Source organism: Misgurnus anguillicaudatus, chromosome 25 (assembly GCF_027580225.2).
Source record: "Misgurnus anguillicaudatus chromosome 25, ASM2758022v2, whole genome shotgun sequence".
NCBI lineage: Eukaryota > Metazoa > Chordata > Actinopteri > Cypriniformes > Cobitidae > Misgurnus > Misgurnus anguillicaudatus.
Window position 1 is genome coordinate 6439558 of NC_073361.2, and position 21830 is coordinate 6461387.

At 37.7% G+C, this 21830-nt stretch overlaps 1 protein-coding gene across 2 annotated transcripts in view; it reads left to right on the plus strand.

Annotated features, from left to right (window-relative positions):
* Nucleotides 1–470: 470 nt before the first annotated feature.
* LOC129426315 (NXPE family member 3-like) overlaps nucleotides 471–21830 on the plus strand; it is a 53501-nt gene continuing 32141 nt past the window's right edge. The window contains exons 1-7 of one of the 2 annotated variants that reach the window (XM_055182569.2): nucleotides 471–910; nucleotides 1398–1462; nucleotides 14757–15092; nucleotides 15460–15875; nucleotides 15975–16045; nucleotides 16122–16325; nucleotides 17110–17450. In XM_055182569.2, the coding sequence (XP_055038544.2) occupies nucleotides 880–910; nucleotides 1398–1462; nucleotides 14757–15092; nucleotides 15460–15875; nucleotides 15975–16045; nucleotides 16122–16325; nucleotides 17110–17450 (1464 nt within the window). In that variant the 5' untranslated portion in view covers nucleotides 471–879. The remainder of the gene's footprint in view (nucleotides 911–1397; nucleotides 1463–14756; nucleotides 15093–15459; nucleotides 15876–15974; nucleotides 16046–16121; nucleotides 16326–17109; nucleotides 17451–21830) is intronic. The other variant, XM_055182570.2, reaches the window with a different exon arrangement.

The following is a 21830-nucleotide window of genomic DNA, read 5'->3' on the forward strand; positions in this document are numbered from 1 at the left end:
GAAGTCTGAAGCAAACACACTGGTTCATTTCTCTAGTGAACCACACGACTGCTTTGATAGCCCAATCCGGCGTTGACAGGTTTGAAACTGGCGGCTTTATTTTCCACACAAGTGAAGCCAAACCATAGAAAAGCTTTCTAAGCAATTTTTGTGTACTCCAGCATCATCTGTTTCATGTGAGAGAATATTCTCCAAAGCTGGTGAATTTGTTAAAAAAAGAAAGAAATCGCCCACATCACCAAATGTACAGCCTATTAGGCTATATTATAAAATTATTAAAAAATATAAAATTATATTATAATTAATATAAAATTATATTTCTGAATAAAACCACAACATTTAATGAATACCCTCCTCCACATTGTCCAAGCCCTGTCCAGTTGCCCTCTACCACATTATAAATACATTTTTAAATACATAAATGTCCATTTATAGTAAGTTGTAGAGTGCTGTATTTTACGGCTAAATATTCACCCACAAACACATCTCATGTTCAATGTTTTATTGAGGGTTTTAAACATGAACACAGTGTCAAAGCTCTGACAGCCCAAATGGGGCGGGTACATTAACCTACTCGCATTGTCAGCTTTGTTGCATTACATTTACTTCACCAGCAGATGGTGGTGTGCATTTTCTGTTTGAATGAAGCTTCGAGTAATGAACCATTTTCGACACAATTGTATCGGAAAGCAATAATGCTTCGAAACGCTTCATTTGGCCATCACTACACTGACACCTACCAAACAAGAGAAAACGTACCTCAAACCCTGTTCAACATGTCGTTCAACCCGGAAACCGTAGCAAAACGTTATGCACCGTTTTAAACTTGAACGTGCCCCAGGTGATGCAGCATAACAGAAAAGGAAGGAACCGCTAACCATGTCCGTTTCACCCACAACAACTACTTCGGGTAAATATTTTGTACTTTAATTTTTGTAATAGCGAATAAATAGCACGCCTTTTTATAAGTCGTGCAATTCATTCGTCAAAGTCCTTTCTGTTAATACCACGCATCTTTTCGTGGCATTTTATGTAGTTTATTGGTTTCTAGTTTCGTTTTTCGTTTTTTAAACTATTGTTGCTTGGGTGTTGTGGTTAGATTTTGGTTATGATGTCCTTAAATGTACGCTTCTCCTTTCATTTTTTTTAACTTTTAAACGCGATTGGAGTTGGATTTAAAATTGGGTTAGTCATTTTATGAAACAGAAAGTGGTTCTAATCCCAACCCAAAGCGACAAGGTAAAAATAGAAAATAAATACATAAAAAAACATTCAACAATTCATGAGAATGAGCTGGTAACATTTCATTTAAAAGGTCAGATGATTACATCAGGTATAGCCTAAACAGATTCTTAAGCCCACAGACGCGACTTTTACTTAATACGTTCTATTGTCAGTTCACAGGTTCGGACATCCCAGCAGTTTTCTAGTGCTGTTATTTATTTTCACATTCTCCTGTGTGGTAAGTTAAATGATTAAATATGCATTATTTTATGTTAGTCGTGTTCAGGGGCGATTCTAGATTTTCATTTTAGGGGGGCCCAGCCCCCCCCCCAATGACGGTATAATAAAAGAATAAATAAATCAAATAAAAAAGGTTGAATACAGTGTAAGGTTGGGTCTATATACAAACAGTGGCAGAGGGAGCTGGCCAAGGCTACTTTATGGGGTCCATAGTCCATGAAGGAAAAGAATGTTTAGATAAATATTCCTATAGGCTACTGCACTGACTGCATGGATTACTGGCACAGATGTAAACATAATGCAAGGCTGAATTTTAAACTTTTCAATTTCTCACATCTGATTTACTGTCTATTAATAAAATAAAAGATCTCATGTAAACTGCAGTAACTATCGTAAAAGTTGTTAAGGAAATCTAACAAAATGTTTGGCAAAAAAGTAATTTGGCCTATTTAAAATACATATGGATTAATCTTTGTACAAAGATACAGCCAGTCATAGCAGTGAGTGATTTTGTCGTCTTCTTTTCTTATTTTGGTAACTTTACAGGAATAGTTCCTGCAAAAATAAAATTCTGTCGTCATTTTCTCACTCTCATGTTGTTACAAACCTGTATAAATGTATTTGTTCTAATGAATACGAGGTAAGATATTTTGAGGAATATTTGTAACCAAACTGTTCATGAGCCCCATTCTAGAGATGCGCGGATGGGCTATTATTTTTTTTCAACCGTAACGGCATCACAAAACTTATCATCCACCCGCACCAACGTTTTTTGACCAATTTTAAAAACCGCACCCGCCCGCCATCCGCTGGATGTTTTAAGGTATATGGGTGATCAGGGCCGCCTTAACCTAATGTGAGGCCCCGGGGCTAAGAGGTTTTGTAGGCCCCCCTTCCCCTCGATTTATAGTCACATTTTTTTTAAAGTGTAATATCTAGGTAATCTACATCACAAAATGCATTAGTTTCTTTCGAGACATACAACAGTGAGTTTTCCCTCACCATAATATTGTTATTAACATATCACTGAGCCCACTTAATCATAAACACAACACACTTTATTTAACAACCACACACAGCAACATGTGGTGATAATAAAACCAAAATGTGTGAAAGTATATATGTCTATAAGCTTTATATTTATATAGTTTTTGGAATATACAAATTTGCAGAAAATTCATTGCCACTCACTAAATGCTCACCACAGTTTTAAAAATATAATAAGTTAAAGTTAGTTTTAGAGTGAAAATGCATTAATGATAACAAAAGATAAGACTTTATAGACGGAATCTTGTTAAATGCATTAATGATAACAAAAGATAAGTCTTTATAGACAGAATCTTGTTTTTTAATCAGTATTTATTTTGTAGGCTATTGAAGATATCATGCATTGTATTTAGTATTTATGCATACATAAGAATGTTAAACGACCAAGTATGAATATGCACAAGACAGACAGGGAACATACCTGTATATAAGATCTTTAGATAATGAGATTATAATGGTGCTATCAGGGGATGAGATGGTCTTGTCGCTCTTTACTTTCTTAGACTTGCCCCTTTACCGTTGCGTCTCTTTCTCGTCTTTCTAAACCAACAGATGTGTGTACTGTGAGCTAACGTCGCGTCAAACTACATCGCTCCAGCTGCGCACGCGTCACTGATATAAACGCGAGTAAACTTAAACTTTATAACAACTAACAGCATTATGTGCGCGAACTCCTTTCTTAATTGGCACATTTTCTTGTGCACGTTTGGAAAGACTTCTGCATGCCAGAGACTCAGACAGCTGCGCGAGCACAGAGAGCGAACGAGCGAGCGCGCGCACGAAAGAGAGAGAGAGACCTGCACCTCAGGACTTATTATGAAATTTCAGAAATTACTCTTTCATTTGTTGGTGGATTATTTCCCGTTTATCTGTCACACTCAGTCTAACGTGCAGGAATGTCAAGTTGACAACGCGCACTTATTACATTACGCGGAATAGAAAATTATAATTTATTTCACGTGAAGTTACAACGGACCAATCAGCAGCCATGTAACGTGCAATTAGAGTGATTGACAGAAAACCTGACAAGTTACTAAACAATATGACATTTTCAGCTCATCATGAACGCAAACTTGGGAGGCCCTTGAACTTGGGAGGCCCCTGGGCTTCAGCCCAGGTAAGCCCGTGCATTAAGGCGGCCTTGTGGGTGATGCAAGGCACTGCTGACACGAGGCTAGAAAGGTTCTTACCTGTTCTATAGAAAGGAGACTGATCCAATGCAGCAAAGATATTAAAAGGCTAAAATCCTAAATCATGTTGTAGCCTATTCACAGAACATCAGCAGCGAACTCCGTCTCTGTCTCCAAATAAAACCTACACACAACCTGTAGCCTACAATTTTGTCATTGTAATAAAAAAAACCAACAGGCTGCTATTTACCAATTAATGCCTTTTGTATTTATTTTTTTGCAACAAGAAAGCAAGCCCTAATAAAAAAAAAACTCATTCACATTATAATTTACGCACTGTCATGTCAGGTTGACAAGCCTGTTTTGAAGACTTCTATTAATTTGACTGCATGGGAAGAGAGCGCGTCTTTTTAAGGCAGACAGCGCAATTAATTTTATAGGCCGAACGAAACAAACTGTGGGGCCTCGATATTAAAGAAACACTGACTCTATTCAGTCTGAAAGTCCACCGCACAACAGTGCAACGTGCATGTTCACATTTTTAGTAACAATCCCTAAGCTTGCTTGCTTGCCTTACAGTCACATCAAATAAATGATCAATGGTTTAATAACAGTTTTCCGACTATTTTTATTACCTTCTTTTTTCACTATAGCTTATTCTTTCTTATTGATAAAAATACTGGTAGGCTACGTAATTTCAATTTAATTTTACTTAACTTTTTGATACCTTTAGTGTGTGTGTGTGTGTGTGTGTGTGTGTGTGTGTGTGTGTGTGTGTGTGTGTGTGTGTGTGTGTGTACCTGGTAATTATTCCACAAAGATATAGGAATACCAGTGTTTTTGTGACCTTGTGGGGACATTTTGATGTCCCCATGAGGAAACAAGCTTATAAATCAAACGGAATGATGTTTCTTGAAAATGTGAAGTAATAGAAGGGTTTCTGTGATGGTTAGGGTTAGGAAATGGGGTAGGTTAGGGGAGTAGAATATACAGTTTGTACTGTATAAAATGCATTACGTCTATGAAATGACTCAGATGAACCTTTATTCATATTTCTAGAGTCTAAATAATGCCTATTTTATGTGCCAAAACAAACAGCAGGCAGGAAAAAATATTTAAATAAATAAATATTCCAATGTAGGCGTATGCTTTTAAACAACTGTGTTTTGCAAACAGTTTAAATAAAAACATAAATAAAATAAAACATATAGGCTACATGTGCATCGTAATGCTTAGGCTATCAATCACCCCCACAAACTTAAATTAGAAAATAACATACAAACATAAATTCTGACCAGGTTAATTTCCTGTATCATATCATAATATGCCTGACCGTAGGTCTAGTTAGAATTTTTCTTAGCACTATGCAGAAATAAAATAGCATCTACAGTGTCAGGATTCAGGCGAGAGCGCCTTGCCCCTATAAGGGCTGATTCACACCGGCTGCGTGGCGTGTGCGACTCAGCTGCGTGCCCTCAAAAAAATGATTCAAGCCCTTCTTAGAGATGACACAATAAAATTGTGTTCAATTAATTAAAAATACCTCATTAAGAGCAATAAGTATATATATTTAAATTAGTCTAACACAAAATGAATATGTAATATAATTTATTGATTTCTTTTTAATTGTTTTAAAACAATTAGTTTGGGTTCTGGAGAAAGAATTTCCCAGCATTTTTTGCATGAAACTGATTTTGGAGAGTCATTTTTTTAATTAAGTGATTTTTAGGTGAAGAGAAAGACTTAATAGTGTTTAATGTCCATTTATCTTATTGATTTAGAAGCGTTTGTGTTATATTTTTTCAAATTGTTTGGTTACCACCGTGCAGAAGAGTGGCGCTTGTGGTTAGGTTGTGGATGTGACATATTTCTCTCAATGAGCACTAACTGTGGTAATGTTTGGAGATTAGTCTCTTCTCACATGCTCAGCCAAAGTATCATATGTTGTTATTATTAGTATGCTAACATGTGCTTAAGCTAGTTAGTATGATATAAAAACATTTTATATAAAATAACAGAATTGAATTATTCAGACTACACTACATTGAGTTATACAAACTACGCTAAATTGAGTTATTCAGACTACACTAAATTGAGTTGAGGCAACTAATTGAGTATTGCCATTTACTTTAAATTGAGTTGGACTAACTCAATATATTTTTATTGTGTAAAGCAGTTTTTTATGAGTTAGGGGTACACATTCATTTTGGATGGAAATCCTGCCCAAAATTTTATTGAGTTAATCCAATGAATCATTTTTTTTGAGTGCCGCGTGTCCGTTTTTATTTAGGCTCCCATGTTAGCAGGTTTGACAGTTCACACCGCCTGCATGACACACACGTCTCAGGCGTGGCTCGAGCCACTCCGAGGGCGCGTGCATGCTGGCAGTGGGACCGATGCCTGTTTTTCGCGCCGCACGCGGGCGTCTTGGAGGCGTTTCCAGGCAGGGTGTATGTCACCTATAGCAACAACAGCGCATCAGCGCTGCGTCAGGCATGCTTCTGGTATGTACAGACACAGAAAACGCGACACAGCCGCCACGCAACTGACATGCAACAGATACGCCACGCAGCCGGTGTGAATCAGCCCTAAGGGCTGACGCACTGCTGTTGCTGTGGGTGACATATATTTTGCCTGGAAACGCTTCCAAGACACTTGCATGTGGCGTGAAAAATAGGCGTCAATCCTATTCCTAGCATGCACGCGTTTTCGGCACGGCTCGAGCCGCCCCTGAGACGCACACGCCACGCAGCCGGTGTGAATCGGCCCTAACGCGCCCTGCTGCACTAAAGGAGCGTTCGCTCGCAGCACTTGTTGCTGGAATGCATAAAATTTTATTAGCAAGGTGCTGTAGTCGGGGGAATGACTGGCCTTGTTTCTCCCAAAAGGAAAGTAGATGTTCTTCTGCTGATCCGTCTATATGGAAGTTTGTAGAGAAATACTCATGTACTTTAACCACAATAATTGTATCCTCCTCCTCCCATTCCGTGAAGTCAATCCTTTTCGTTAGTGCGCCATCAGCTATACCTAAAAAAAGACCAATGAAATCTAATATTGATTCATTCATTATTAATTTATAATAATCAGGGGTGTGATTATTCCGGATAAATCCAGATTTCTGTCTTTTCCGACCTGAAAATAAGGCTTTCGTGAATCATGCAAATTCAAGTTTTTTTGTGTTTGTGTGTTGCAAGTCACCGTTATAAATGACCACATCATATCACTCTGCAAGTAGTATTTTTATTAGTCAAAATGGAACTTCATTTTAAGCAGAGCTCACCAAAAAGCCAGCAGTCGGATCTCCGGCGTGTGATGTTGGCTGCGAATTTAAAAAAAAATAATGCGTTCGCCTACAAATAGTATGAGAGGAAGGAATAAACCTTTCACTCTCAACCAAACTTACAAACTAGCCAATCAGAAGTAGAATAGGTGGGGTCTTTGAGGTGTGGCTGAGATCTAGCTGCAGATGCCGCGCGGCTGTGGAGAAGTAACAACAATTATAGAGGGTTTTCACGACGCGTCATCAGAGCGGAAGACGCCATATTGGAGGCAATCCGCATCATAACAGAGCACAGGCACTGATGTATATCCCGACGTCGTCAAAGAAAATGGTTAATTATTGCCGTGTTGGAGGTTGTACCAACAGGACATATTGAGAAAAACATTTGGAATATTATCGACTTCCAAAAGTTATTAAAAACCAGGGAAAGGAATGCAAGAAATTATCAGAGGAGGCGGTTGTGGATGGCAAAGCTCAGGAAAAATAGTAGTATTGTTTTAGAAATATAATTGAAGTCCATAAAGTATAAAACAATTATGCTTCTACTTGTTGTGCTTTATTTGAAGAGTATTTAATATGTACTTTTAATATGTTTAATAGTAAATGGAAAAACAATTATTGCATTTATTGTTTTACTGTGTGCTTATTTTACTGCAAAGCACTTTGGTAGGACACTGACTATTTTAAATTTGCTATATAAATAAAGCTGACATTGACATATGGACTCGGCGTGAAAACCAGGTAGTTGACAATATCGGGATGCAACTAAAGGAAGAATCGCCGGGTCGTCACGGATCCTATAAGAGGGAGCTAACTCGTAAGGATCTGCACCGCCTATAAATTGTAATTTCTCGAAATATCGCGCCTTTTCTTGTGGTCCAAGATGCCTTTGCATCTTGGACGCGTTTTCAGTTGTTTAGACATGTCTACATTCACTGAAAGTATCAAAAGCGCACAATACTCCATTGTACTCCGTTCAGTTCTTTACACCGAGTGCCTCCACAATGGCCGCGCAACCGGGTTACCGCCTAGAACGTGACGTCGGTGAAAACCCTCTATAGTTGTCAGCAGCTGCAGGGTGAAAAGTATGATTGAAACAGGCACTTACTTTGACAAAACACGTGATGCACACAGGACCTCCCGACACGCAGGACACATAAGGTGTGCTCGAGATCATCCGGCGCTACGCAGACCGATCGGCGAGGTTTGAAGCTTGCAGTCGAGGGAGGAACTGAAGACGGAGGCATCAAGCCGGACACCTGCTGCTTGCCGTAGTGACGTGTGCGCCGTGTTTCCTTGTTTTTAATCGCAAATGAATTAATTTGATGGTGAATTTGATAAAAACAAACCTTTTAATAAAAAGTTGCAACCAGAAATATTTTATATCGAATATTTTAATTGCTGCTTATGCTGTATACCCGAAAATAACGGGAAACAAGCCTATATTATTAAAATACCAATAGAGTTTATTTTCATTTTTATTTTATAACACGACACAATATAAAATATTTAAGCATATTAAAGTGTTTTTTTTCTGTTTTAAAACATGAATTTATTATTAGTGGAACTAAAGGTTGGATTAAACTTGGATTAAACGTAAAACGCACGTGATCGTTGTCATCAGTGAGGCGACCAATCACGTAAAGCTGTTACGTCATCACAACTCCGTGCAGCCGCTCTGGAGAAGCTGCACCGGCTGAGCTAGACGGCTACTCTCGAAACGCTCTCGCGGTACTTAAAAACCATATGACACAGTCACGTGCCTGCAGTGCCAGCTGAAGTCGGACAAAATTACTAACCGGAACGCACAGCTTCAAGTCAGCCGCCGATCGGTCTGCGCAGCGCCGGATGAACTCGAACACACCTATATTTTGGAAAAGGGAACCACACACTTATTTTATTTTGAATTAGAGCCTCCTCGGATGAGCAGTCACGAGCCGCCACTGGACGTACATTCATAATAACAACAAATCTTTTTGTTTTGGTCAAATAAAGAAAATAAACAGGGCGGCATTCAGACATCTCTGTCTCCACCAGCTGTCTCTCAAAACACGTTACAAAGATCAATTGAAACTCCACGAATACTCGTCACACAAACATGATGCACATATTCAAAGAAAGCTTGAAATCTCAAAAACAAACGAATTATAATTGTAAACAAATATTGCCTGTTTATATAATCTGTATTGAAGTAAAGAGAGTACCGTTTTTCCTGGCTGAGCTGATTATCTCTAATGCAGGCATGCCCACAGGCGGTACCCGCTGTTCACATGGTAATGACTAGATGCTAACCAGTTCAAACAGGGGCGTAGCAAGCTTTTCAAAAGTGTGGGGGATGGATAACATTTTACATTTGATATAAACACACCAGAAACATGCGTACGTGCACCTGGGATGGAATTAAGCACCACCCATGACACAAGCACACCCTCTGTTCCTTCATAGACCTCTTTCTCAAACTGTCCTAAACAAGGGTGCAGTGATCAAGGAATAAGGCTGTGGTACTAGCAAACCTTAGTGAAATTTGAAAAGTAATATATTCAATTAATGCAAAAATATATAATGTAATAGGCTACTGTTGTTTAATGTCAACATTATCAACTTTCAGCTTTCAACTTCACTTACAGGATTTCTCTTGAAAAAGGTGTCAATATTCTCCTGCCTTTTTCTTTTCTGTATCTTGTGCGTGATAAAAAGATGGTAAAACTTGGTATGGTAAAAAGTGGTAAACTTGATAGTGACATCTGACAGGACTGTGACTGCTAAATTTTGCTTACTTGTGCCCTGAAAAGCTTTGTCTCTGGTGTTCTAAATAATGTAACAATTTACAGTTTTTACATTAAAATAATATAGGCTACACTTTTCTTTCATTGTTTGCATACCTGTTGAAGAACTCTCATATCTCATCATTTCTCATTTTTTCTCCTCAACAAGTATAATCATCCACAACAGGTAGTATTAACAAAGTATTCAGCTAATCAACAAACAATGCTCAAAATGTCAAAATCGATTACACTGCTTAACAATGGCAATTTGTCCCTCATATTCCCTGCCTTCTTCATTACAGGTTATACATTGGATGCCCCATAGTCTACTATATGACCGAATTTAGCCAGCTGCTGAACTGCATAAAAAGTGTGGGTGTTGAACCCTCTCACCGGGAAAACGGGTGCGACACCCCTGAGTTCAAACATTTGACAAAGCATAAAGTTTTATCAGATTTAAAGACTTTACTGCGTTTATACACACATTATAAACATTATACACAAACATAAGGAAAAGTAAAGAAGCGTTCATCCCAACTAACACACGACTTACTAGTTACGTAATTTATTGGTCATTTTTGGTAACTTCATGAGCTGGCAACGTCATGTCTGGACATTGAGGAAGAGTAAAGAAGCGTTCATCCCAACTAACACACGACTTACTAGTTACATAATTTATTGGTCATTTTTGGTAACTTCATAAGCTGGCAACGTAACTGTTACATCCTAGGGAGGTAATTTCATTACCAAATCACCACGTCGCCAGTACGGTCTCCTAATGTCGCGAGATAACCAATTACATTCCAGTTACGTAATAAATTTGTACTATTTTGGCATAATTTCATTACCTTTACAATTATATAAACATTAATTTCCTTTTCTGTTTAGGTTAGCTTGTTAAAACTTTTCAGTCTCAAAGTTTCCCTTAAATAAGTCAAAATCATTGACTGAAAAAAAAGATAGACATAGTGTCCGTGACGTCACCCATAGGTTTCTGAAGATCGTTTTTGTACCAGGCTGTAAACATAATATTTTCTAATATAAAGCCATTTTAACATGGAGGTCTATGGGAATTGACTCCCTTTTGGAGCCAGCCTCTAGCAGCCAGTCGATGAATTGCAGTTTAAATCACTTCCGTATTGGCTTCATCAGAGAGATTGGAAGGTTGCCCCCTCGGACAAAATAGATTAAATACACGCAAGCTGCCATTTACATGGGAAACAAAAAACAACACCCGCCTCCCGCCCAGCTGAACTCAATCAGAACGCGCGCGACCGTGCGTGCACAGCAGAACGGCATCTGACAGGACCGGACGTTTCTCTGAACTGAGACCTGTTTAAATTTCACAACAACTTATTTCAGTTGCTTAAGAGTTATGAAAACAGCATTTCAACACACTTATTAAACTAACTCACTCTCTATCTCTCTCTCTCTAACTCTGTCTCTCTCACCCTTAATTGTTAAAGGCAGGGTAACAGATTTGATCCTGAAACATTTTTTGTTATGCTGGTTAAAAGTCTCCTTACATCCTGATAGCAATCACCGCGCCAAGCCGTCCAAATGTATTTGTAGAAATTTATGTCATCTGTGAAAGGCATAGGACCAAAAAATGTTCAACAAATCATAGATTTTGGTCCGAACGGACGTTTCCATTTTTGTCCCTCATCCGTAAGCGTAATTTGAATGCCCACCGCGCAGCGAGTCCACGTAGACACCATACGTCATCGTGCGCTCACCTCCTGCCTGTAAACAGTGAGAACAGCAAACTTTTCTGCTGAATTGACAACCTACACAGGAGGCACACAACGAAAGGCATCTTTTATAACAACAACAGCAAAAACTGCCTCGATCAGCAAAGAGCAAAAACCCAAATTAACATCTGTAACTTTACTGCTTTACCACGAGATGCAAACGGCTACAGGAGGCAAAGAGTCTGAAAGAGTCGTTGCACTGTTTATTTTGGTAAGGTAGGTACGCGATATGTTTGTATTGAGATGGATTCAGATATTCTACTTTGATGAAACATTGTGTTGCTTATGAAATTTGTGTTCGTTTACAATATAGTTACTACGTCTACACAACCGAACGTGTGCTTAAACTAATTCTGATGTAAACCAGTTGTTTGGTTATTTTGGAAGTGTTATTCGACTTTGTACTGCAAAGTTGTCTCACTGCTGAATGAGACATGAGATATGACCGTCTGATCTGTGCGTGTTCATGTGTTTTGAAAGAGGCGTGACTTTGGATGGCGATTTGACTTGAGGGTGGGATCGTGATTTCATTGCTGGGAGTTCTGATTAAATTCAAAGTCACTTTCGATCAATGCTACCTCACGCTCAACGGACAAATTAATCAATTAATTGTTATTATATATATATAAAGCAATATCGCTCGAGTAGGAGTGTGATATAGCTCTATATCATCACGACTGTGATTAGGCCAGAGGCACGAGGCAATCACAGCCGTGATAATATAGAGCTATATCACACGACTCCGAGAGCGATATTGCTTTTATACAACAGTTTGAAAAACGAAAACTAGAAAACAACAACGGAGTAATTTTAAAAGCCTCTTTGTTTGAGAACTACTTCTTCCGCCACGGATTTGAGGGCGGCCAGAATGACAGGTAACACTTTCGGCTGCTTTGAATCTCATATTACCTCAATGGACGGATTCGCCATTTTTAAATATTACAATTTCTTGGTCACAAAGTGTAGTTTTAAGATTAGTTCAGTCGAGAATATATATGTATTATATTTAAATCTACAGTCGTAGTAAAGATAGCGCCTGTTTGAACGTTTGCTTAGTGAGATTCGGTACGTATGAGAACCAAAGCATGAGCGGACGTCAGTGTTCACTCGCCCCGCTGACCACTCGCCCCGCTCTGGGTTACATCTTTGACAGGGATTCCCTGGCTCTCATGTTGACCTGATGATCAAAAATTAGATCAAATCAGCAGTATTTGGTGTCATGATGAAACTATACTTGTTTTCTTATTCATATTTAGTGTCTTTTGTGTTGTTATTGTTTTGGCGCGAGGTAAAAGTTAATAAAACTATACTTCTATAATGTTACTGTTGGTTTACCATTTCATCTTAACGCGATACGAGCACTCGGTTATTATTAGACTTCGTTCTTGTCAGTACTATATAAAACTGTTTTTTATAAGTGTCAGAGAGATGTTTTTGCATGCTGCTTATAAATATACCAGTGGCGATATCTCATAACATGTTTTAATAGTCACGTCGCGATTAAATAAATTATCAATGTCCACATTTAAAAGCTGCTGTGCTTACCTGCAGTTCCACTGTGTTTTTGCGTTCTGATAAGAGATATAGCTCCAGAAAAAAATGTTTCCTTGTTGTTGTTGTTTAAGTTACATTCCTCTTTCCAAGTGTTAATCGTCCACACGATGTGACAAGACATTAATCCCATTAAGTTTAACGTAACATCCAAGAGCGCTGATCTTTGACGGAATAATAACTTCCGATTGGGGATTCACAGACTGATTTATGAGCTAGTGAACTAATGAGACACACGGTGAGTGTTTAAAAACAGGGCGTCTGTGTTTTTCCATTCAGAGATGAGCCTGTTTAGGACCTCCATTCACTAGGTGGCGGAATGATACGAAAGGTGAAGCGGTTACAGTGCCGTTATCAGTACAATATTGTATAGCTCTTTGCCAATCAGATTCGAGAACCAGAAAGAACTGTTGTGTATATGAGACAGAAGACATGTTCATTCATCCATGCTTATTGATATAAGCTTTTTGCTTTGGTGAGAGTTTTCCAGTCTCTACTAACCAAGGAAGTATTCGAGACAGTAAACATTTCATGAACTGAACTGAACACCTTATAAACTGTGGGCAGTAGGGAGATATCTCTCCAGGTAGATGGGTCTTCAGGAACATTATCTTTTTTGGGGATAGATCCCTTTCCATGATTCTGGGACCTTACCATTCTCCAAACAGGTGTTAAAAATATTGGTCAAAATTGGACACACTATTTGTTTAGTGGTTTTCAGCATTTCATAAGTAACTCCATCAAGTGCGCTAGCTTTATTGTTGGGAAGATCTTTAACCACTTTCTCCACTTCAGTAACAATGAACAGTGAGGTATTAAGGTGGCTAGATATATGGGAAATATTGTTCCAGTCCATGGTGGTGCATTTAACTCGCCTTTGGACCTCACGGCCGCACATTTGGAAGTCTAATAGTTCTGCACGGATGGCATATTATTTGCGCCAACAGGTTCATCTGGGAATGTACTATTGTTAAGAATAATTTGGATTGCTTTAGATGTTTTATTTCATAAATATGCAAGTTCATCTTTGATGGTGTAACATTTGTGGCTATCAGTGCTATCTGAGGCAGTTCACACTCAAGTTTCACATAAATTTACAAAAGACGATTTTTTACTTCATTATTCATTTGACGATTGTCGGATATGTGATGTTAATAAAACAAAAATAACGATGTATTATTCCTGAGAGCTTTCATTTGATATAAGACTTGCCCATGTTTGTCGTACTTGAAAAATATGAAATATGTGAATATTAAATTATTTAAAAATATTGGGGGGGGGGTGATAGTGTAAATTAAGTGTAAATAACTTACTTACAATAAAATATATCTCAAAGTAATGCATATCTGCAGAAAGTAGAGAGTCTAAGCTTTCAAACAGAATCTCATGTGGTACTGGGTCCATGACAGACCATTAAAAATTAAAGGAATATTTTATGTTAAGTCATAATAATTAAATTTGGACCCGGTACAGGGTCCACAGAGTTAAATTGGATCAATATTCCTGACTGGTTTTCTGACCCGCAATCTCAAAAAAAACACGCTTTTGTGTACTACTAGACCCTAGATCTTTGAGTTCAGCTTATGAAAAATGGGGCAAAACAAAAGTGTTGCATTTATCATTTTGATCAGTGCAGTATTAATTTAAAAAGACAAAATCTTTTGCATTTGCATTTTGCATCTTCCGACTATGCAGGGCTGGCTCCCATGTTAGCATTTAAGCATTTGAATTAAAATTTGGTTTGACTGGTATTTTGGTTTGCTTTTAGATTATATGGATATTTCTGGATGATGGTCACAAGCAAGAGTTCCAGCCTCCGAGGCCCAGACCTCATTCACATATGAAACACATAATGGAAATCAGTGAGGAAGAGTGGAATAGACTACAGAAGGCTCTTGATTGGCCAAGTCCAGATCAAGAAATCACTGAACTGAAGCTAAGCACAAGTCCAGTTCACACAACATTCTCTATTGTAGGATTCAATAAAACATACACAGTTGGAGAAAATATTCATGTTATTATCACAGCTAGAGATCACAACAAGAACTTGAAATCATATGGAGGCGATTTTTTCCAAGCGAAGCTTTTCAACTCAAAATTAAAGGTATGCTTAAATAACTGGGCTGTGCTTAAATCCACTTAGACATCCACTCACAAACTTCCCTAAGCCTTCCCCCTGGGGGGAAATCCCTGCTGTTATTATCACAGAGACTTTAAGTTGAAGATATGTTTCTGAGTACTTTGTTGAAGATATACTTAAAATCCAGAAAGCAATAGACTCCGTGGCCAACTTCAGAGGCGATACGCCCCGGGGTCTGTTGCTATCTGGGAAGAATGCATAAGGCAAAGGGATAAAAGAGTTTTGAATTCTTGAATGTTTGTGCTTGTTGACAGTAAAAGTTCATAACAACCTTTAGGGAAATGTGACTCTATTAGTTGACCACATTACATCTATTCCATTTTTCTTGAAGGCAAGTGTTTATGGGAAAGTTGATGATCACCGTAATGGGACGTACACTGTTGATCTTCTGCTACCCTGGGAAGGTCAAGCAGAAGTGTCTGTGCGACTGGTCCACTCCAGTGAAGTTGTGCAGATTATTAAAAAATACAGGGACTCCTCATTCCCACGGAGTCTTTATTACGGTTACTTTGAAGGGTCAGGACCAAAAGGAATCAGGATTAAAGAAAAAGTAGAATGTAATCTTAAATGGGGCTCAGATGGAAGTTGGACTAAAGGCAACTGCTGCTGTGAGTATAAGGATGTAAAAACAGAAACGGTATGGCAGTGTGAGAGACCAAAGCAACTTACCTGTGACAAATTGGTGCATCATGAAAGAGGGGCTTTGAAAGACCCATCAAATAAATTTGAACAAGAACTTTTTTCAAGGTAAATGGGACAGTTCCACAATTCTAGAAAAGCATAATTACACATTTCATTCATTCATTCATTCAGTCATTAATTCTGTCAGTCATTCACCATTTACAGAAAATTAACAAATGTTGGTATTCCTGGAGACAAACAAACCATAAATGTTGTTCAGAACACTACAAGCAATGGTACAAGTACAGTTTTATTATAGTAAATAATTTCTATTGCGATACACCTTCAATTTAATATGCTGTTTTTCTTTAGGCACAATAGAAAGATGCAGATCTGGTTTGACTACACCAGTACCTGCAGGGTTTTATTTTAAAGATATCTGGAAGTCTTTTGTATGTAACACTCAGGAATTCAGTCCTGCACAAATGGGAAATTGTCTTAAAAACAAGATTGTTTACCTGTTTGGAGACTCTACCACAAGGCAGTGGTTTGAGTATTTAGAAAGAAAAGTGCCAGGCAAGTCATTTTATAATATTCTTTACCACAATTAATATAATGAATAAATTATATAACTGAATTAATTAATTAATATACAGTGGCATTTAAAGATTAAGGGCCCTATTTTAACGATCTAAGCGCATGCTCTAAACGGGCGTGTCCGATTCCACTTTTGCTAATTTAACGTTTGTGCGCCGAGCGCAGGGTCAAAAAAGGGTTGTTCCTATTCTTGTAATGAGTAATGGGTGTGTTTTCGGCATAACGTGCAATAAACCAATGAGAGCTTTATCTCTCATCCCCTTTAAAAGCCAGTTGCGCTGACGCTATGTTCAACAGTGAATTTGTAAACTGAAAAACCTTTAAAAGCCGTTTTATTTTAGTCATGGAAGTAAAAAATAGCAGGCTTTTAATTGCTGTAAATGTATTGAAATCCTACATAATCATTGTAATCTCATAAAATAATTTGCAAATATGCAAGAAAGGTTTGTACTCTAAAAATACAAACAAGCAATAAATAATTTACAAACGTGCAGAGAGCCGTTTCAGCACTCGGACAGCGCCATGGATTTGATAAAAAGCATTACTTAAAAATGTTTATCATCTCATCATATCCACAGGTACAGAGTCATCTAATAAGTTTATATAGCCCCTATAACAACTAATCCAACTTAAAATGTATATAAGTTCTGAAAAATAATTTTTTACAGATGCCATTCAATCTATTTAGCCAATTCATGTATTTCAAACCATTTTAAAAAATAAAAAGCAATAATTCTTATGTTTATTTGAATTCTTTATTTAGGGTTAAAACGAATGGACCTCCACACTCCTCGCACTGGTGGACCCCTAATGGCTGTAGAATTACAAAACAACATCATTGTTCACTGGAGGCCACATGGTGTTCCCTTGAGATTCACTAAAATGTTAATTACAGATCTGCATTATATCAGCAATGATATCGATGAAATAGCTGGTGGTGCTCATGCTGTCATTGTCATCACATTTTTTGCCCATCTGGTTTTTCACCCACTAACATTTTACATCCATGAAGTGGCCAAAATTCGTCAGGCTGTTCTTGCACTGCTGAGCCGAGCACCAGCGACTACTGTGATTATCAAGTCTGGCAATACTGGAAGCTTAAAGGTACATTTGCCCATACTTGTATTTTTATCCCCACTTTATTAAAGTTTTCTACCATGTTTTATGATACAATACAGAATTAGGTTAATACAATATGTTACAATTTTGTTTTCATTTTCAACGTTAAGTTGTATGCAAATTGTATGTTTATCATTGGGTGGGGCCTGAGTGTCAGAAATACTGCTGCCAGCCTAGAGGCTTGCTAGATTTAGCAACTAGTTTGAATGAACACATTTTGTGTCATCTGTACTTCCACATGAGTGCCAGGTCTTGCTTTCCTGGTGAAATGCACGTCTCTTTTGGTGTCTACAGTGAGCTGAGCAGCACATTCAGTTCTGATTGTACAAAGCTGAAATGTGAATAAGCTTTTCTTACGAATTGTTTACATTTTAAAACAGAAGTGCAATCAACAATATAATTGACTAAACAAATGACAATTGGTTCTTGAAAGCGCTGTTTTATATGTGCTGAGTTTATTTACGCTTCAGCTCTGTATGGTCTGAGAGAGTGAGAGATTCACAGGACCTTACACTCATTGGCCCTCATTTATCATTCTTGCGTAGAAACGGGCGTATATGTTGGCGTAAGATTATGCTTACACTCCTCTCACCGCCTGATTTATGAAACTGTGCGTACCGTTGATATTCAGGTGTACGCAATATCTGCCCTTCATAAATGCCGCGGCTGAAAACGATCGTCATTAGAATAACACGCCCATATAAATTCAAGTCTCCGCCTCCCCCCACGCCCTCATTTTACGCCATTGACACACGAAAGACGGCAAAGAAGAGAATCCGGGGAAGTGAAAAGAAACAAAATTGTTTTATTTGGGAGTTTAAAGAGTGGGATTAAAGACACATTAATAATTGGATGACAATTTGTAATATTCTTCTTATTATTTTGATTATTAATTGATATTTAGAAGAATAATTATTATTTATTATTATTATTTACTGTTGCCTACATCTAAATTCTATGTCTGCTTAATGTTTCAGTTAATTTTTTTAAATAATATTTTAAAATGATGTAGTAACTTTTGTAGTGTGTTGTTCTGTATTTACATACAGTTGTTTGTTAGCTGTATCTTAGATCCAGTTTGATACGGAGCTCCGGATATAATTCAAATTAACAATTTGTTTCCACGACATCCACATGATTTACTACGCTACTTCATAATTTGAAGTAATAATAATTGTAATAGTAATTACGAAATATTATAATAATTAATTCCAAGGAACAAACTGTTGAATATTGGGAACAAATTCTAAATTTATGGCCATACTTTAGACTAAATAAGAAAAAGAAGTGTCCATAATGTAGCATAAAAATAATTTGTGGCCATAATTTTGTCCGCATGTCATCATGATCGGATTTACGGCTCCATTCAACACAAGCATTTTACCTTACCTCATCTGTATTTATTTAGCATCGAATGGTACGTAACTAGCTTACCTTTTATTGCATTACCATGTTTTCGTAGCACATCCTTGTGCTTTCTTGCAATGTGCCGCTTCAGATTCCAGGAAGAATATTTGCTAACTCTTTACAGTCTCTACGGAGTCCCTTTCAATTTTTTCTTCCTGCTCAATCTTAACTTTGATTTTTACTTTACATTTATGTATAAGGCTTGAATTCCATAACTTATTGCTAGACGTTTGATTCTCGAACTAGCAAATTATCAAAGGGCGTTCTGGGTTCAACGAGCGGTGCTGAGGGAGCGGAATATTCGGAAAGGCGCTTTGATGGTAATATTACCTCACCGTTCACATGCTCGCTCTGCAACATCAGGTAAAGCGCACAGGCTCTCAACTGAAGGAATACATATGCATGCAAATAAAATGCTTTGGTAAAGTCTCACAAATTAAACATTGAACATTGTTGCATAAAAATAAACACTGAAGTTTATAATTACTATGTTTTTTTTACAGTGGGTCATAATATATCATATATTATAGTTTGTCAGTGCGTTTTGTGGTGTTAGGAAGTGTTTGCGCATTTCTGCACTAACTGAAAATGTGCGTACACCACCTCCTGTGCTGGCGTAGGATTTGAGCGTGCCGTACGCCAACGTTCATATTGATAAATCTCAAAGTCACCGTGGTTTTGGGTGTACGCAAGGTGTACGCTGGAAATTTGGTGCAAATCCTACGCCAGCTCAGGAGGTGGTGTACGCACATTTTGAGTTAGTGCAGAAATGCGGAAACACTTCCTAACACCACAAAACGCACTGACAAACTAAAATATATGATATATTATGACCCACTGTAAAAACATAGTAATTATAAACTTCAGTGTTTATTTTTATGCAACAATGTTCAATGTTTAATTTGTGAGACTTTACCAAAGCATTTGATTTGTATGCATATGTATTCCTTCAGTTGAGAGCCTGTGCGCTTTACCTGATGTTTCAGAGCGAGCATGTGAACGGAGCTTAGCCGGAGCGGAGCGTTGAGCGGTGCGGTAATATTACAATCAAAGCGCCTTTCCGAAAATGCCGCTCCCTCAGCACCGCTCGTTGAACCCAGAACGCCCTTTGATAATTTGCTAGTTCGAGAATCTGTAAAAACGTCTAGCAATAAGTTATGGAATTCAAGCCTTATACATAAATGTAAAGTAAAAATCAAAGTTAAGATTGAGCAGGAAGAAAAAATTGAAAGGGACTGCGGAGAGACTGTAAAGAGTTAGCAAATATTCTTCCTGGAATCTGAAGCGGCACATTGCAAGAAAGCACAAGGATGTGCTACGAAAACATGGTAATGCAATAAAAGGTAAGATAGTTACATACCATTCGATGATAAATAAATACAGATGAGGTAAGGTAAAATGCTTGTGTTGAATGGAGCCGTAAATCCGACCATGATGACATGCGGACAAAATTATGGCCACGAATTATTTTTTATGCTACATTATGGACACTTCTTTTTCTTATTTAGTCTAAAGTATGGCCATAAATTTAGAATTTGTTCCCAATATTCAACAGTTTGTTCCTTGGAATTAATTATTATAATATTTCGTAATTACTATATCAATTATTATTACTTCAAATTTTGAATTAGCTTAGTAAAACATGTGGATGTCGTGGAAACAAATTGTTAATTTGAATTATATCCGGAGCTCCGTATCAAACTGTATCTAAGATACAGCTAACAAACAACTGTATGTAAATACAGAACAACACACTACAAAAGTTACTACATCATTTTAAAATATTATTTAAAAAAAATTAACTGAACCATTAAGCAGACATAGAATTTAGATGTAGGCAACAGTAAATAATAATAATAATAAATAATTATTCTTCTAAATATCAATTAATAATAAAAATAATAATAATAATATTACAAATTGTCATCCAATTATTAATGTGTCTTTAATCCCACTCTTTAAACTCCCAAATAAAACAATTTTGTTTCTTTTCACTTCCCCGGATTCTCTTCTTTGCCGTCTTTCGTGTGTCAATGGCGTAAAATGAGGGCGTGGGGGAGGCGGAGACTTGAATTTATATGGGCTTGTTATTCTAATGACGATCGTTTTCAGCCGCTGCATTTATGAAGGGCAGATATCGCGTACACCTGAATATCAACGGTACGCACAGTTTCATAAATCAGGCGGTGAGAGGAGTGTAAGCATAATCTTACGACAACATATACGCCCGTTTCTACGCAAGAATGATAAATGAGGGCCATTGGGTGGTGCAGGCGACACACAATGGCCCTCATTTATCAAAAGTGCGTACACCAAATTTCCAGCGTACACCTGGGGGCTCATTTATCAAACGTGCGTACGCACAGAAGTGTGCGTAAAGTGTGCGTAGGAACAGTTTTACGCAAAGTGTGGAATTTATCAAATTGCACTTATACTTAGAAATGTGTGTAAATATACGCACACCTCTGAGTATGCGTACGCAGAGCATCTAGTGGTAGAATAGCGATACTACATTGGACCCTGTTCCAGTGAGTAAAGAAGTGTCTATTTTTTATCCACAAGCAGGTGTTAAAAATGATTAATGTCAGTATGGTAACAGCAAATAATTATAATGATTTATTTGTGATATGTATCTGTAACTGTAAAAGCTCTACATGTGATTTGTATAAATGAAGTCTCCGACAAATGCTTGACACAGTGCAATAGCTTATCTTGCGTTATTGGAAGACTTGGCAAATAATCCATTCCGCCGGTAGCGCGTTTTCAAAGATCGCGCCAATGATGCTGGTTATATATGCTGCTGTCCAAGGTGGAAAGTTGTCTGTCCTCCTCCACTTGCACTCGTTTCACGTCGGTGTGCTGTGACGCGTTTTTTTTTCTTTCTGATAATTTAATGTCAAACGACTTTTTTATTTCTAAAAGTGTTCTCATACCCAACGGAATTAAACTCACTGGTAA